This window comes from Numenius arquata, chromosome 5, assembly GCF_964106895.1.
Source record: "Numenius arquata chromosome 5, bNumArq3.hap1.1, whole genome shotgun sequence".
Lineage (NCBI taxonomy): Eukaryota > Metazoa > Chordata > Aves > Charadriiformes > Scolopacidae > Numenius > Numenius arquata.
The window spans coordinates 11137934-11156668 of record NC_133580.1 but is presented as its reverse complement, the minus strand read 5'-3'; the positions used below and the strand labels follow the sequence as shown (position 1 = coordinate 11156668).

The following is an 18735-nucleotide window of genomic DNA, read 5'->3' as shown; positions in this document are numbered from 1 at the left end:
TGAAAAAAACAGCTTGTAAATAATTTATTAAAGAGTAAGTCATGCTGGAGCTGCTACTGTATGGCACTGAATTAAGCTAATACCCTTGTTTCAACTAAAAAGCAATTGTAACAGGGAGGCACACATGCATACACTGTGTAAAATATGATGTCACTAATGGGGAGGGGCAGAACATTTCACCGCAAATGAAATTTGGCCATTATTTACGCTGAAACTGAGCAATGAACTGAAATTGTCTCACCTTTGCAATAGTATTGCTCACCGGTCTCTGTTACAATGGGGTTGTTTATTTATTGCCTTTATGCTGATTGCTGGTTTACAAGGAACATGTTGTGCTTCACACACACGTGCCACTTACAGGGGAGAAAAAAAAAGGCAAACCTTCCAGCCTTATCAAATGCTGCTTGGCACAGCATAACCTTGCTGAAGCCTGCACTTGCAGCACATTGAGCTCTGTCACTGTCGCATCCAGCTTGCCTTTAGTGAGGTGACAAGAAGGCAGGATCCAGGATACCGCAAATTAAGTAGGTTAAGGGTGGAAGGTTTTTCAACACACTGTTGAAGGAGGATACATGCAGGATACGTACCCCCCGGTAGGTAACCTGTATGCAGATACAAATATGCACTGGGACCCTTGCAGGGAGGTGGCTGCTGCCTCGAGAGCCGCCACTAGTCCCAAGCAGCTGTGGTGCCTCTCACCCTGCTGCTGAGCCATAGCTTGGCCATGTCGGGTGGAATTTGGCCTGGTTTGTTCTCTCACTGTAGCCTGGGGTTTCTGGAAAAAGCCTCTTTACTTCTTAGGAAACATTTCCTTCCTTCCAAGTCATACAGAAGAAATTGGAAGTATAGGCACAAAATATTTAACCAGAGCAACCCAAAGGTGGCTATACACTGTTTAAGACTTCTGCAGTTCACTGGTTGTTCTCCGCTACTCAGTGCATTGCTTAATTTTTGATCATTTGTGCAAACCACAAATTTTGTACATCCAGGCAGTGGTGGCCAGTTCTGCTGAGTTACAGGGCAGAGCATCTGGTATGATTGTGTTAGCAGGCATCTTCATGGTGCCACTTCTGTAATATCTTTAGGAACTGTATGAATGACAGACACCACCCACCAAGGCAAGGACACTTTAAAGTAAGCAATTTTCTGAAGACTGTAAAAGGGGACTTGCCCAGTCCTGCATAAATGCCAACCAGAACAAAGCAAGTCCAAAGTTAAGTAACGTAAAATTAGTAACTAATTATTAATTATGAACTAATGTGGAAGTGAAAAATATTTTCTATTTGAGAGTACAAAGAGAAAAAAAAAATTACACTATTTAGTAGTTGATTTTTTTATCTTAGAAAACAAAAGAAAAAAAACCCCTTAATTCAAAACATTCTGAAACTTAAAACTTCTAAATTTTGAGCTAGAAATTCTATGAAATACACATTTCTGCAAATGTTACAGGAAAACTCATGGAGTTGTATTAACTATCATATAAGTCATTCTGTTCTAGAGCGTGGACTAGAGGAGACATTGGAAGATATGGTTATGTCACACTTAGAGACATGTCTTCATGATGGCTGCAGGTGGAAGTCATGGCCTTCATTTCTCCCTAAGAAAAATGAAGATGCAAAAAAAAGTCTAAGACCTCCATCCCCACCTCCATGGAGGGCTCTGCTTAGCTGCAGCCAAGGCTCCCTCCTCCCCATGAATACCTGGGGAGTAGTTGGCTTTCGCGTGGTTGATCACTGGGTGCTTCAAGGGCGTTATGATGCCTTGGTCAGGTTTCTGGAAGGCCGAAATGAGGTTGTGCACTTTCCGAAAGAGCCTCCGGTGGACCCCAGGCGCTGTCTGCAAAACCAAAGGGTGAGAGGTGAGAGGGTATGCTGGGTGGTGAAAGTCTCTGCTGGGCACTGGGTGCTGGCACAGAAGTCTTGTCCTCAGAAATGTACACATGTCCCAGGGAAGGAGCCATCCCTGCACTTAGACCATCTGATGTGCCAACCTAAAATGAGTCAATGAGCCTTACTGCTCTCTTTTCCCCGGGACATCACAGCCTCCCTGCATTAAGACTGGTTTCCAGCAGTGTGGTGCTATAAGGCTGGAAGAGGACAATTTCTTGATCGCTACAAGAAAAAACCAGAGCCTGCCATGTTTATTAGGCAAATTCCCAAGTGATCTTTCGCTATTTCTAACCCTGATTTATTGCAGCCAGTGTTTTAACCTCCAGCCTGGGGTTTATCAGTGAGGCACTTCCAGCCTGGAAATACCAGTGGGACAATCTAGAGAGTTACCTGGCATTTACTGGAGACGGGAAGTCCCTACACCACTACATTCAGGCATGGACACAGCCTCTTTGCAAGCTTTTCTCTGAGCATTCAAGCTGGTAGGCTTATGTGTTGATTGAGTATTCCTGTCTGTCTCTTGAACAAAGGCAGCAGCAAAATGTTACCTAATTATTAAAAGCGGGAGGTTTTCCGTCCTTCTAAGTTAACATCTTTTCAAACGTTGTGAAATTAAATTGTGTCTGCTTTTAATCAAAAATCCAGTGTGTCTGTTAAATCCTTCAGAGCATTCTTGTAATAACTCCTCCCCACCAAAGTCATCAGAGGACAAGTATAGGTCCTGCTGGCACCTGAGGGACGCTGCTCTAACCCAGAAGTCATGGGCTAAATCCCGCCTCATTGGCACCAGCTGGGGGCTTCGCACTGGCTGGGATTTTACCAGTACTGTTTTAATTTCCCTGCCTCATCCTTGAAAGATGGGCAGGACCTGAGCTTGCTCAGAGACTAACCAGCCACAGGGAAGGAAGCAGAGAGAGGAAAGCACCAGCTGCAGCCTATCTTACCCTTGGAGGTACATTTCATGGGGATAAATTGGATTTAGGTTGCTGTTTCTAACAGCTGAGGCCAGCATGGTCTTAGCGACACTTACTTTAAGGTTTCTGTTTGCTTAAAGGAAGGGTGGGTATCATGGGTCTGTAGCTAGCACCTGTCCCTGCAGAGGATGTATTGAGAGTCCTGGGCTTTCAGGACACCTATGCTGTGAAATAATTATAAGGTTTGCCTAAAATACAGTGGAGGTGATGGAGGATGGGTTGTAGCAGTTCTATATAACACCAGCAGGCTCCTGGCAGAACTGTGGCTCTATGGAGAGAGGAGCCCATGCTGGAGCAGGTTTGCTGGCAGGACTTGTGACCCTGTGGGAGACCCACGCTGGAGCAGTCTGTTCCTGAAGGAATGAACCCCATGGAAGGGACCCACACTGGAGCAGTTCATGAAGAACTGCAGCACATGGGAAGGGCTGATGTTGGAGAAGTTCATGGAGGACTGTCTGCCTTGGAAGGGACCCCATGCTGGAGAGGGGGCAGAGTATGAGGAGTCCACCCCCTGAGGAGGAAGGAGCAGCAGAGACAAGGTGTGACAAACTGACCGCAACCCTCATTCCCTATCCCTCTGCTCCACTTGCAGGGAGAAGGTAGAGAAATTGTGAGTGAAATTGAGCCCAGGAAGAAAGGAGGGGTGGGGGAGAGGTGTTTTAAGATTTGGTGGTTTTTCTTATTAAAATACTCTGATTTGATTGTCAATAAATTAAATTAATTTCCCTGAGATGAGTCTGTTTTACCCATGATGGTAATTGCTGAGTGATCTCCCTGTTGTTGTCTCAACCCATGAGCCTTTTGTTATATTTTCTCCCTCTGTCCAGTTAAGAAGAGGAGTAATAAAGTGGCTTTGGTGGGCACCTGATGTCCAGCCAGGGTCAACCCACCACACCTGGCATCCTTCCTGAAACACCAGTTCTCACGTTGGCACACCAAGTGCATTACCACCCCCACCCAATCCCAAAAACCCTTCTGCTTGGGCAGTGCAAATCTACAGGATGCTCCTGATGCCTTACAGGAAAGAATGAGCAAATTCTTCCTGGGTATCATTCCCAAGGGTGACCTCGATAATTATTTACTCCACAGTAATGTGAGTCACTTTTACTCCCCGATCTGCTTCTCAATAACCCCAGGAATCAGTCTTGTCTTCCAGAGAACTGCAACCACTTCTGTTATAATAATGGCCATGGAATTATGCCTGTCTAGGAATTATTTAATGTTTGTAATCAGTGTTCATTAATGTGCAAACAGAAAGCTAATTATAAATTAATACACAGAGTACATCCAAAGAACAAGCCTTTCATAAAAGAAACAGAGGTTAACATTCCAATTCCACCAACCCAAATAGTTGTCTGTGTTGCAAATAGTGTCATTCTACACTTGAATTACCAGCTTCTTATCATATGGGTAAAAATACATTTTGTATCAAGTTTTGGCTACCCTATATATGTTTTGCAGTAATGATTAATTAATCTGGAGATAAATTAACTTTAAAACATTGTAGATATGGAAAATAATTTCCCTAAATATTCTGACATTAACGGTATGTGGGATAGAAGGGAACTGATTGTGCTTGTCAAATTACAAAACCACAATTTTTTTGCCATTTAAAATGATGCAAAATAATGCACTATTGCATTATGCAATACCTGAAATGTAACAGGGAATTAATTTATGAGTTCAAGACTGTCAGAAGTGGCACCAAGACATCCTAGTGATGGGCGCACTCAAGATTGATTACCTTCGATGAAAATCAGACAATGCAGAAACATGAATAATGTGAATATATTTCATTAAATCAATATGAACATCAAATAGGATGCAGAAATTTTCAGAAGAGAAAGGAGAAATACACACCTCAGCACTCCAGGACCCAGTTTCTGTCTTGGACACTCTGTAGGTATAAACATAACCCTGATGCCTGTGAAAAAAAAAATAACAATCAACAGGTATTTATTACTCATTTCTATTGTCAGGTTTCACAAGAGGTACACTCAGTCAGTTTATCTGCTAACCTTTCCTTAAAAATAAATTCACCCATAAAAGCTCTAGGTAGATAAAAAACTTAGACAGAGGTCAGAAGCAGTGTTCAACCTACTGGGTTCTTTTGGATGAGAGGGATTGGTCTGACTTAGATCTAGTTTAGCAGTATTCGGTTATTCTAGGTTAATGACGTTGCTTTCATTCCTGCCTCGGCATTTTTTTATTTATTTTTTTCAATGACCTCCTTTTACTGACACACACCAGACATACTTTCCCTGGAAAAAGTGAAGGTGTATTATTGGCAGATAGCATTACTGTATTGTGATTGATTTAAATGCAGATCTTTCCAGAAGCAGGAGCATGAGAGCAATTTATTTGGAAAGCTACACCCACAAAAGTGAGGTAAATTACTCTTTGCCTTGCCCGAACATTCCTAATTCTCAAATACTGATAAAGGAGACTTATAAGAACATGGAATTTTCCTTCTTTTTAAATCTTGAGTCTTTCAAGAATAAGGAGTCATACACTAATAACACAAGACATACTCATATCCAGAGTCAGTTTTGCTTCTCTTACAAATCCAACACAATGAGTGATTTACATGGTAGATTATTATATCAATATCCAAAAATTTAACTCAGAAGCAGAGACGATTGACAGTTGTTCCCTGCGTGCAACATTAGTTTAGATGGTATCAGATAGGAAAGATTATATTTCATACTAAATATATTTACATGAATACACAGCAAGATTTTAGGGCCCATTCCCTATTTCAGCATCAATTCTTATTCTTAAGAAAGCAGAAAAATACTCTATTTCTTTCCAATTATACATGGTATTATAGCAGTTACTACAAAATAGCAGAAACTATCAATGACACAGACACTGTATGATTGCAATTACTTATGCTCTGTGTCATGGTTCCTGGATAAATTCTTGTTAAAAAGTCATTACAGCAACCTTCGCAAAGCGGTGTCTGATATAATTTACCCAAGTAGGAAGTTGTTAACAGTTGTCACGCTGCTACAACCCCACAAAGTGGGAGCAAAAAAGCCTGTTGTGATTTGTGAGCTCTCCACCCCACCACTCGACTCCCACTGTGATTAAATATAGAGGAGGTAGACACAGAGCCATTTCCTCCCATTGGGGCTGCTGCAGGGACAAACGCCCTGTGCAGCAGCTGAGACACTGCCCTCCTCCTCATGACAAGGAACGTGCCTGATGCAGCCCCACAATCCCACCACTTCATCCACCTCTTTGTGTTAACCTAGGGAGCGTTTTCTCCAGAGACATGACTTTCCACCTGGCACCAGATGGACATGAAAAGTGGCTGGCCATGCTCACTTCTTGGAAATCTAAGAAGGAAAACAACTGCCGCTACCCCACTTCTTCCCCCAGCAAGCTCAACTGCTGCAGTCCATCAGGGATTTGGACAGGCCCAGAGAGCGCCCTTGGGAAGAGGTCTGAGCAACCTGCTGTGGCTGTGGAAGGAGGCAAGGACGTGGAAGGACAGCACTGTTCTCCTGTCCTTGCCATGCGGTGTTTGAGGCCACAGCTCAAGCCCGGTTGCTTAAAAGCCCATCCCTCTAAGCCACCAGATACGTTCATGTTCAGGGAATCTAATATCTTCCATTAGGGCCCTTAGACAATCTTGTATCATCACATCCTTTCTTAAAACCTCTGAGAGCTGTTCCTGTATTGTCAACTTTTCATGAGTAGCTGATGTCCACACTAATCTTTTTGTTTTAGAAATCACAAGGGGCTTTCCTGTACCTACATATTTAGCAGGCAATCCAATATATGGCTACTGAAACTAGGATTTTACAGGCCATAGTGTACTGGGAAACACCAGAGAGGTCCTGGCATTTTGTCCCATCTCTTTGAAGTGGGTATATGACCATTTCCAGAGTGATTTTTTTTTTTTTTTCAAGCCTCAAAACCAACAGAATCAGTATGTAAAAATCTAAAACTCACTCTCTGGCCTCCTGTTTTTAATAATACACTGTGCATATTACCCATGCTTGTTCTTGATTTTCCCAAAGCATTCCAACTGCTTCAATCTCTTTAAAAACTGATTCTTCCACAAATGGCTCAGTTGTCTAGAAAGCTACCATCTGTTGTTTCTTTCATTATTTCCTCTATCTATCTAAGAGATTGCATGACTTGAAGCGGTTGAGGGACTGGGGTGCTGCCCTGACTCTGAAATGTCTGATGGGTTTCAGCACTCTGCCAAAAGGGTTTACTAAGCTGGACAAATTGAAAAATAGAGGTCAGATAAAGTAATATTCAGGGCCAAAGCAGGGTGAGGTATAAGATAGACACCTATCCTGCATTTTTCAAAAAATTGCACTGCAATATATTCAACCAAGCCCAGAGAAAGCACAAAGGATACAAAGATTAAAATCCCACAAGATACAGAAAAAGGAACAAGAATTTTGGAACATGGACGCTTTGAGCACAGCATGGAGAATGGGAGGAATATGACATTACTATCACAGCCTTGCGAGGGACAAGTGAGCTCTCCACTCACCTGGAAAATGTACATTTTTTTCCCAGAGGAGAAAAGAAAAGGCTGAAAGACCTGAAGGGGTTCTCACTGTGCTTAAACTGAAAAACACAACATCATCATCTGTTGTTGGCTCTGAAGCCATCAGTAAACCCTGCCACTCTCTCTAGATGGGGGATGGCCCAGGATCACCTACTTTAAAGGAAATGCACAAAAGGAAGGAGGAGGCAGTTGATAAGAAGGTGAACAGTTAGATCTTCCCATCTAACTACTTTCCATTGGGATCTTTGTTTCCAGAAAACAAATTACAGCTCTTCTGATAGGTACTCTTCTAACGAATATGATCTTATCAAAACTTTCTGTTAAGCAGCAGGAGCTTACTTCATTACCACTTCAAAGTGCTTTCTACCTTCCATGTGCGAGTGATATGAGTTTGATGAGCCAAGATCTCTTTACTGCTACATGGGCACAGCCTCCCATGAGAAAGGTTTTTATGATTTAAACTACCCAACATTAACTGAGATGAGTGTGGACAGACCAAAGATCAAGGTGTTTTTCTTAAAACAAAAATTAAATACAAAAATTAAAATTGAGATTGTGTAGAACATTACCTACCAAAGAGCAAAACATGTAACACTGGGCAAAAACAAGTGGTAAAGTGCATTTACTGGAGCTTAGGTCTCAGAAGACTAGAAATTCCCCCAGCCACCATGAGGGGACAGCTCAGTTTTCTACATTTTACTCAATTCACAGCAGAAAAAAGTTCCTAATGTGACACAATGTTCCAATATGTGGCATGGCCAGGTAACTAGAGCCAAAACCCAAATACCATGCGGCCTGGGCACGGTGCTAGTCACCTGGGGCCTCTCATACAGCTTATGCTTTGAAGCCATTACCTATTGAGATGCAGGTCAAGTCCACTTCTTGGTGACCTGAACTCCACCCTCTGCTGGACAAAATCAACAGGAGATGGACACACCACTGAGAGGATTTCAAAGAGCCCTCTTACAGTGACACTGACGTACCAGCATAGCTTGGGGGAGGACCAGTTCTTGACACCCAGGCAAAGACCCAACAAAAGGCTCCCCCATCCTTTCATCTGGCCCAAGGTCGGCCACAAGCCTCAATCACAATTGCAAAGTTCATCTATCATGCCAGCGAAGCTCAAGGGACAGGAGTAATCGTGAATTAACCGCTTGATGAACAAGGCCCTATAAATTTTTGATCAAAGGCAAAAAATGCCAAAATGCTGATGAGGGGAAGAAGAAAGCAGCTATTGCTTTAAGTACAATATGGATAGCACTTACAAAAGAGTGGTTTGGTCACCACTGATATTTTTATGTCATCTCACTTATTTTTTCATCTCCATAACAAAGGATGGGTTATACCAGCTGGGAACTGCACTAGCGCTATCTCTGTTGCGATACCATCACTGGGAAAACTTTGTCAAAGGAAAATCTAGAAAAAGTTACTATTACAGGAAACAGTCCACTTTATAATATAGACTTTTTTCTTTATACCTAGATAATTCCTCCCAAAGAGCTACAAAGGCATTATTCACAGATGACATACTGAGACAGCATCTGTCTACCTGTCCTCTCCCCTCCTCCTTTTCCACTGTGATCAGACTTGTTAAAGCTGCATTTACTTTAACAGGTGAATAATTACAATCTTCTTCACCATTGAAATAGCCAGAGGATATTAGCCGCATGCTGCAGATTAAAATTAAGCATGACATTTCAGCTGCATGGTGTATTTTAAAATAATTTCCAAATGTTTTGTATCTCAGTTGGGAAAATTTATTAAACTAATTTGTATTCATTTCTGGATCCAATGGAACAAATAAAAAGGGAGAAAGACAGAGAGACAGGGGAAAGCCATGTCAGCAATAAATGACATCAATTTCTTCCTCTTTATATAGCTTTCTCTCCAGATGTCTTTGCACTGTATCAATTGGCTTTTATTACCTGGTATATTCGCGTGCTGACCTTATGTTGGAATTTCACTTTACAATATTGCTTAAGAACCAGAGAACAATGTGGCCTACAAACAGTGGTCCTGAGCATTATCTATTGCCCATACTCAGTTTCTTATAACTTTGCCACATTTCAACATTTCAGCCTGAGATTTTGCATCTTAGATCCCTCAACCTTATTTAGGGATGGAGAATGCAGAAATGCCAGAAAAGGGGACATGTTAGGCAAAACAATATTTTTTCCCACATTAAAAAAAAAAAAAAATCTTCCACTTGTTGTGGGTCGTGCCCAGTTTTCAGAGTAAGATGTAAGATTTGTTTAAAGGAAGGTATATCTCTTGTAGTTTCCAAGAGAAAGCAGCCCTCTAGGCTGCGAGAGAGGCACTCTCTAAGGGTTGTTAGCAGTCGTAGCTGCGCCGTGCCTGGGCTGGCTGTACCATGGGCACCCAGCTAAGCAGTGTCCATGATCCCAAGCCACAAGCGATGTATGTATGTTGCCTGGCCTACTTTAGCAGGGAAAAAAACCAGAAGGTAATTTAGACTGGGTGTCTTGGAAAGGAAGATTGGGACTGAGTGGGGTGGATGTGGAAGGAAAGAAAAGGGGACCCATGTCTATGTAAGGAAAGAGCATTGAAAATTGAACCCCTAGGAGAGAGTAAAGCTAAATAAGTAAGGAAGGGGATATACAGAGGTGAAGCATGAGCAGGCTTGAACAGGGAGCAGCAAAAAATGCTGGAGGAGTGAAAAAGTCAGGAACAGAAGATGGGTGGCTTGGAAGCAAAAGATGTATGGAGAAAGGAAACAGCCATCAGCAATGCAAGCAAAGTCAGCAGGCTGTACAGAATAACACTGGGTAGTCTCAAAGTGCATTCCCATGCCCCTCACATTCGGAACCCAAAACTGAAGGATACTGCGGACCTGAGCCTCCCGAGTCACAGTTTCTCTCGTGTGAAATGGAATTAACAAACTCTTCATCTCACAGACTGAGACAATGGTTAGAAACCACTTAATACTATGGAGATGAGTACTGCTAATGCTGTGGAGATGAGTACTACAGGAAAGCCCATGGGAAACTCAGTACTTTTGAAGTGGGGGGGGGTGTCAATGGCTCTCAGCAGATGACATAATGAGCATGAGAAGTCAGGTTGCAGCCCCTTCTGCCTTATCTGGAGGTGTTTTATGCAGGTTGTGGATCAGCTTCTGAAAGCCTGGTCAGAGGGACCAACCTCAGGCAGCATCCCAGTGGGCAACACTAGACCAGGAATGTGGATGATGGCATAAGCACCACAGTGGCTACAGAGGTGGGAGATGACTACCACGGAGCCAAACTCATGAGTGCAGGAGAATTCACAGCAGTGCCTAGGAGCTTGCACATCCCACATGTGTTCATCAAGGTCTCCCCTGCCCAGGGTACCCCTGAGCTGCATGGCCTCCCCCACATGGCAGAAATGATAGCTGCCAAAATAATGAAACAGTCAGTTCAGCTATCCACTTAAACTTCTTCCTTTTTCTTTCTTTTTACTTGTTAATGGTTGTATTTCTGTTTGGTTTATTAATCATAGAAAGGCCAAAATTTCTTGTTAGTTCATGTAGGAGAAAATCCTATTTAAGCTTAGAGCTCCTCACTCTGCCCTGGAATTTGCATTTTCTAGTTGACAAGCAGCCTGGTTCCTGCCTTATTTAGATCTCAGACATACAATCAAGGTACAGGAACTTAGCAATTACCACCCATCAGCAAACCCAAGCTGAACAAATAGCATTCACATTGAGATGATGCACAAGATACAAGCTCTATGTCAGCAAGAATGAATAAAATAGTTTAAATCAGTGTTTACAACATCTGAAAAGCCCAACAGAGTACTGTAGCTTAACTCACAGCAGTACTCTATTCACGCCCACTTGAGTTTACACTTCTGTCACTGATTCCTGTAACAACACTTCTTGTGGCAAAAATTTACCCGTGATACTTTATCACTAACTACTAGCTTGCCGTAATGCTGTAGCATTATAAAGCAAATGCATTACCTTGATTTTGTCTCCTGAAATTAACAGAAGCTTGAAAGAGCAAGTCAAATCTTGTGAAATGTCTCTGAATCTATGCACAGATTTCTGTGGATGATTGCCAGCATCTTCATGACTTGAACACTCCTAACCATCATCACAAATGATACTGATTTACCTAAAGAGCAAGTGTGTAGCCTTTCCAAGCAGGGCTTATGTTACTCTAGTAGAAGGTGATGCCAGCCAAAAGCAATGCCTCGAAGAGGAATTTCTTCAAATTTGGAAATAAAATGGGAATTTATTCAAATCTGAGATGCTAAATAGAAAGAAATTACTTTACGGTGGGCCAGTAACTAAGCTTCATGAATTACTATGTCCTCCAGAATAGTACCTCATAAAGGCAAAAACTCACGAAATAAGGTTATCTAGTGAAATTTCTTTCATCACTTTAAGCAAAACTCACAAGAACTGCAATAGATAAAACACTGTCAATAGCCCTGTAAATGTTAATGTTTCATATTTCTATGAAACATTTCTGGGTTTGGGAGTAATTCAGTGTAGCTCATTTTCAGATTTCCTATTTCTCTCAGAGGCAAGGTGGGCACAGTCTGTCCATAAAATCCCTGAACCTGAAAACACTGCTTCAACTAAATCCTCAAAACTCGAGCCTAAAAAACCAGTGTAGAGCTAATCTAGGTTCTGTTAGCTAACAATTGTATCCATGCTGTCACTTACAGATTCATTACTGTAGCCGTTACCCCCTGTTTAGGCTGTCTACTTTTCTAAAATCTTCCCAAGAAAAGCCACTGGAGTATCTGGAGCCATTAGCCAAGTTATTCTCAGCAAAGATGAAGCTCACTCTGATTAGCAGGGAGCTGAAATACTCACCTCAGTAGAATTTACTGGTGTGCTGCAGAAGGCTTCTTTCAAAGCTGAAAATAGTGCATGATATTTACAACGGCAACCTTGAATTGAGGGGCTCCTCCTCAGAGAGAAGCTTTTGTTCCGAATTACATTTTAAATGATGATGATTATTATGTGCAGTGTTATAATAAATGCAATTATTCTGCCATTTCTATCAAAAATATTACATGGGAAACAAAAGAAATGCTAAGCTGAAGCTGGCTCGTGATCCTGTATTACACCTTAGCGCTGTAGAGCTGATACATCTGCCACATCAGAAAGTTTCGGCACGTTGCCTGAACTTGTGCACTGTGGTTATGGTGACAGAAAAAATAGCACACGTAAAATCTGACAGAACTGCAGCCTATCCCTGTTGCCATTACTGTTGTTTCAAGAGCTTTAAACAGCTTTCTATTCCAGCTTTTGATTATTCTCCACAAATTGAATATAGCACAGTACATGAATGGCTGGTTTCAAACAAATAATCTGAACACACAGTTTGACAAGTATGTCATGTTTAGCTTACTTAAAGGTCTGAAACAACTTCTAACATTCCAAGTATTTTCAAGTATATGAATTTTAAGACCCAAACTACAAATGCTTTATCTTTGCCAATTCAGGCATGAGCTGCTTGTTCCTGCGTGTGTGCTCATTTATCTGTAAAGGAAAGCAGCGCTTTTGGCACTCTCAGGCATTTTATTTACATGTTTTTTCAGGCACAGTTTAAGAGGCTGCTTCTCAAACCAGCCACTGTTATAGTGTCCTGTGTCCCCCATTGACTTCATTAGGAGCACAGAGGATTTCTGAGGGTTCTAAAAACGTCAAATGGGGTATTGAACAAAGAGGAAACCAGATGGGTAAGGAAAGCTCCCTGGAACAATCAGGCTTTGATACTAAAACCTGGGTGTACTGTGTGTAGGGTCTAACATGTTTACAGGTAAAACGTGTACACTTTTTAAAGCATATGCATTTTTTCTAGCCCAGTTTTCAGGAACAGCAAAAACCTTCTTACTTATCAATGCAACCCTAAAAAATTTCCAGGAAAAGTTTGTGCTTCTCAGTTGACATGTGCAAAAAAGGATGAACAACACCCTTAAATTATATATTATCAATTTAGTAATGGTATTCATACAATGAAGATCTTGGGATCATCTGGTATTAAAAACTTTGCCAACATCTGTGGGCAGCACCTCTGTTTGCATGAGCCCCAGAGGACACTGTTGCACATCAAAACCTTTCTACTCTTTTGTGCATAGTTTAATTGTGATCTTAAAATATTTATGAAAGTGGGTTCTTTGTGCTTTGCCACAGCCACACCAAAAAACACTCTCTCTTTGAAGGCTTGCGGGCATGCCATGTGCACACCATGACTTTGGACAGCAGAAAGCAGCGGTCAAGGAAGATAAAGCAATACTTCAGGAGAAACAAAGAGAAAAAGCAGAATTTTCTAAGCAAACGCTCCAACAACAGGGGCCTGTCTGCCACAGTTACCCATCGCTGTAGGTCAGGTTTTATGCTACTACCTGTCTCTTTTATGCTTGCCCTGTAAAATCCATGTCAGTCGCAAGGGATTCATGAAGTCTTTGACTCTTCTCCTTTTTAAAGGTCAGGGCTCCACTTTTTAATTGGAAAAGCAAAAGGCGAATGAGCCTGACGGTGAACACTGCTGTCCTTATTACGTGCCTTAAGAGGCTCAAAGACTGGCAAAATACGTTACGGCTTTTTGGGGGTGCCTGGGGGGAAGTGGAAGGTTGAGGGGTGACATTACAAACTTATGCAGTTTCTTGGAAAAAGGAGGTGCTGTTTGAGCCTAAGCAGGACTTACGTATTCCTGTATCTGGAGCTGAAAGTGCAGAGCAGCCACCTATGTGAGTTAAAGCTGATGACAGTATCATCATCCAAATATTTGTTTTATGACTTTTTTGATAAATGTCTCTGTTCATCAGAACTGTGCCTTTTAATTCTGACAACGCCCTTCTTCCCCCATAGTAAAAGGAACTTAAGAAGGCTCTGATGTAGGGAGCTGAGGGTTTTTAGATTTGTTTTGTCATACTTTTCCAGGAAGTGCAGGGAGAGGGGAAAGAAGACAGATTGAACGTGTTCTGATTTTGGAAAACTGGACTATTTTTCTCTTTTTCTTTTCTAAGAGGAATAGAAACATCACTGGCAATATGAAACAGTTTCACTTCTGTTAGAAATTGTCATTGGAAAGGTGTAAAACTTTTTGTTTAGCGCTGATACTTATTGCAATATATTTCATGGCTGACCAGCTTTGGTTCTCATGTTTCAAAGATCACTTCAGTACTTCCAGTAAACACGTTTTGCCTAATCTCGATATATCTAGGTATTCCTACAGCTATCAGCACGAATTCTGAACCAAAATGTATATTTCTGAATAACTTTGTTATTCCTAATAATTTCCATTATTTTTTTAGAAGTATAAAAAAAGCAGAGAAGTACTTACTCTTTCTTTTATTTTCTTTTTCTGAAGCAGTGAATACAGCAACTGCATGTTTCCCTCTTAGTTTTCACCAAAGCTCTCATGCACAAACGTGCTTGCCACCTATTTCATCTCTGTGTGTGATGTTCAGACTGGAATTCGGGGAGGTTGGGTCCGTTGGTTTATTTTGCCAAAGCCAGGCTTAGCATCCTCCACTGAATACATGCCTATATTTCTCATGCCTTCCCAACTTGCTGCTACAATCTTTCTACTAAAGTGCTCTGCTTTGGTAAACTTTTGCCTATCAAAGCACTTCTCTGGTTTATGGCCCACATTTCTTTAAACTGCCATTGCTATCTTCAGTGTGAGACCATTTGCTGGTATCTTTATGATAACTGTCTTCAAAGTTATTATTTGATGTGTTGTTTACTGTATTTGCTATTGCTTAGATAATACTCTGAATTGAAATATTAAAAAGTATTGGAACCAAGGCTTAGCTTTAGCATTTTTCAGCCATCTTTCTGTCTATACCAGATCGTACTCATCATAACATTTTTCATTTAATTTTTTATCTGGATTTATCCAAGATGCTATTGAAAATTTCCCTTATAAAAAATGTATTGAGGATCTATATTCTATAAGAAGCCTGCATAACATTCACCAGCAATATTTTTTCCTCTTATCCCTTTGCATATCATATATATATTTGAATGCAACATAACATGAAGATATGAGTGGCCTGTAAATTCCAAAAATAATTAGCTAGGATTCTGTTTCTTACTGAATTCTCTTCTTTTCATCCAAAGATTGCAGAGCTTCATAGTTAGCAATCCTTTCTGTTCTTCCTATTTTCCTTTCATATACTTTTATTTCATTCATGAAATTTCTTCCGAGGGACGTAAATTACCACTAATATAGCAAAAAAATCCCAACTGATTGTGTGCAGATGAAAGACCTTGTTACATACCTACACCCTGATTTAGACTAATGGTGGTCTAATTTTAGGATTCTCTATTTTATTCAGCATAGTAACATTCTGCCTGACCCTTTCTCTAGTGCCTTAGTATCTCACCTGCACTGAATGACTTCTGAGTTTTAAGGAGATATATCACCATTTCCTCTGATGGTTATTTAAAAGAGATTCTGCTTTTATTGCCTATTCCCATCACAGGAATCATAGCACTCCTTACCTCTTACTATGTCTATTCCATTTTCATTTAACGGAAGATGCTTCTTATTTCCCATTTTTCAGCTAGCTGTTAAGGTATTTGTTAGCAGTAGTGCCTATCTTGGTTCACCTTCTGATTTCATGAGAGAAGAAAAAATACATCTTCTGCCACAAAGATCTTCCCTGAAAAGAAGGTTGCGTATTTCTGGATTGCCTATAACCTTCTTGCATGCCTCCATTTACTGGTCTACCATGGAGGAATACTAATGCTCAATCAGGGCTTAATTACTTTTGTTGGAAAAGTATTCAAGACATTTGGGGAAAACCTGACTTAGGACTCTTCTCCCTCTTCTGTTGGTTTGCTTTCTTTTTTTTATTTGCAAGGAGCCTAAGTGTCCTCTGTTAGTTAATTTCTTGCTGGCCCTAAAAAGGTTTTCTCTTGTATTTCTTCCCTTACTGAAGTAAGGCGCAAGTGTCTGTTTAGCCTTGGAAGACACATCTTTGTTCTTTCGATGCAATGGTACTTCATTTTAAAGCGTTATCTCTCAGGACTTCCAAGACTTCTGCTTTTGCCAAAAGTAGGGTAATTAAATTGCCTCATTAAAACGAGGTCCTATGACTACAAAGTCCCCCGGGTCTCTCAAGGAACCTCTCTACCCCTTCTCTGACAGATCATCCCATCAGATCTTTCCCCTCTTTCTCTGTTTGATGAAACATTAAAACTTAGTTCATTACCCATCAGTATTTCACGTACTTTACAGGTAGTTTACTCCAAGCCTGACGGCTCGTGGGACACACAGCCTGACCGAGAGCATCTCGAAGCAAAGGCACATTCTGGATGATAGCGATCAACACTACCCTTCCCGATGACAGGGGACACTGGGGATGTTGCTAAGCTCATCCATGAGTGCATTACAGAAGACAGCAGACAGAGAGCAAGAGGATTATCCTGCACGTAGAGGCAGTGTACACCACAACGAGTCAAGCTGCCTGGCTTTTCTCCACAGCACTTCGCTCGTCCTTCCTACATGCTCCAGGCCTGCTTTCTCTCTGCCCCTTTTGTGTGGGCTCTGTAAGGCAAAACCTGCTCTTCTGCACTCTGCAAAGGACCCCACAGCCCCTATGCACCCCTCTGCCTTCAGTCAAGGTGAAGGAGCCAAAAGCCTCCCACATGTCTGCAAAATGTAGTATTAGGAGGTATTTTGTCACTGTTACGTGGGAGCACACCATACTGTGGATACAAAAGCTGGAAATCAGCTACCACCTCAGCAGCCCTTCCCGGCACCCCACTCCCAGCCCCGCTGCCTTCGGCTGCCCCGCACCCTGGAGAGGCGATGGCAGCTGCGTGGGGCCGGCCACACTCACAGCACACAGAGGCAGTAGACTCCCGGGATGCTCTCACTGTCCCGCAGCAGATAGCTGCCATCGGTGCCCGCTGCCAGCAGCAGCTTCTCCCCAGTCTCGCGGGTGATGCCTCCATGGTAGATGGGCAGCGCGTCCATGCTGGGACCGTCTCCCTCCACGGGCAGCTCTCCCTGTGCACAGCACTGCCTCCGGCTGCTCCTCAGCCCTGTGTTCCCCTCAGCATCTCCGTCTCGGTGGCAGATGTAAACAGGATGTGTTCACACCTCTGATGCCTCCACACGGGGCGAGACAGCGCTGAGGGAAGAGTGAGGAACGAGCACAGCTCTTTTGTGGGTGTTTTCCTTCGCCCCTTTTTGTTTTCCTTTTTCACAGGCTGTAACATCCTCGCGGCATCGCAGCTCTCGCACAGAGGTGTCATTTCACAGCCCACCCTCATCCATGCAGCCCCATGGCGGGGACATGACATGTGGAAGTGCACGATGCCAGCGGGGCTGACGGCCACCCTGGGTTGGGACTGGGAAGCCAGGCCACCAGTGGCAGCAGCTGCCACCAGGCGCTTGTCTCCTCTGGCATTAACCCAAGAAGGGACAAAGAAAGGCAAAGCAGGGCCCCAAAAACCCTCTGTGAAGCAGGGATTCTTTTTTAACCTCTTTTAAAATCTCCAGGGGTGAGAAACTAGGGGAAGCAAGCTGGCCTTGCTGTTCCTACCCTGCCAGGCCACTCACCTCAGGCCACGAGCGCTGTGCGCAGCCCCAGCTCCATGGCAGCTGGTCCAGCACCCACAGACCATGGACCCCAGCTGATTTAACTCATGAGGGGTTATTTTCATAGGTTTTGGTGGTGTTTAATTGCTGTTAATGTCAGGCGTGCTCATTATTTCTGCTTGGGGTCAGCCAAGAGCCTCAATGTAGGCAAGGAGGCCCCTCACATCCTTCTTGACACTTCTGGTGCCGCTGCCACCATCGTGTGGTGTGTGAGCAGGCAGCCAAAATCCAGAGACGTGTCTAAAGAAGCCATTTCTCTCACCTGCTCTGGCCACAGACATTTCCTCAGTACATTTGCCACTCGAAAGCTCCCATAAGCACATGCTTGCAAAAGGGTCTGTTTGCAAACAAGCTGAAAAATGGGCTTTTATAACCCCTTAGATATTTCCACCTATGTTAAAACCAAGCATGTTTCCTGGCGCTGAGTGGCACCACGTGGCCGTGGCAAGGCGGCAGTGACAAGGCGGTGCTGCCCATGCCACTATGGCCACCGGGCCAACTCCTTTGGGCTGCAGTGAGCTCAGGGCTGAATTCATCCCTGGCGTGAGACCACCACGCTCCCCTGATGAGCCACGTTCTCACACCTGGGTGTCGGAATAATAACTCACTAAAATATAGCAGTAACTACGGGTCGTGCTTATGATTGATTCTTTTTAAATTGAGTTTGCTAGCAGGACAGGGCAGAATGAAATCATCTCACTCAGGTGTTCACAGAATGCTGTGTCCTGGTTGAAGTTAAGGATGGGCGTAAAAATAGCTCTCTA

General features: G+C 42.7%; 1 protein-coding gene across 1 annotated transcript; it reads right to left on the bottom strand.

Moving 5' to 3' along the window:
* Positions 1–1556: 1556 nt before the first annotated feature.
* Positions 1557–17344, bottom strand: SH2D1A (SH2 domain containing 1A). Its single transcript, XM_074147800.1, has 4 exons — positions 17208–17344; positions 4724–4787; positions 1701–1836; positions 1557–1597 (listed from the first exon to the last, which is right to left on the bottom strand). Exons 1-4 carry the CDS (start codon positions 17342–17344, stop codon positions 1557–1559), a joined length of 378 nt encoding a protein of 125 aa, XP_074003901.1.
* Between the last annotated feature and the right edge of the window lie 1391 nt (positions 17345–18735).

Coding starts and splice junctions, on each gene's coding strand:
- SH2D1A (XM_074147800.1), bottom strand. CDS start 17,344: ATGGACGCGCTGCCCATCTACCATGGAGGCATCACCCGCGAGACTGGG. Junction 1,837..4,723: donor CTGGGTCCTGGAGTGCTGAG/GTGTGTATTTCT, acceptor TTGGTTTTGCAG/ACAGCGCCTGGGGTCCACCG. Junction 1,598..1,700: donor GAAAGCCAACTACTCCCCAG/GTATTCATGGGG, acceptor CATTTTTCTTAG/GGAGAAATGAAGGCCATGAC.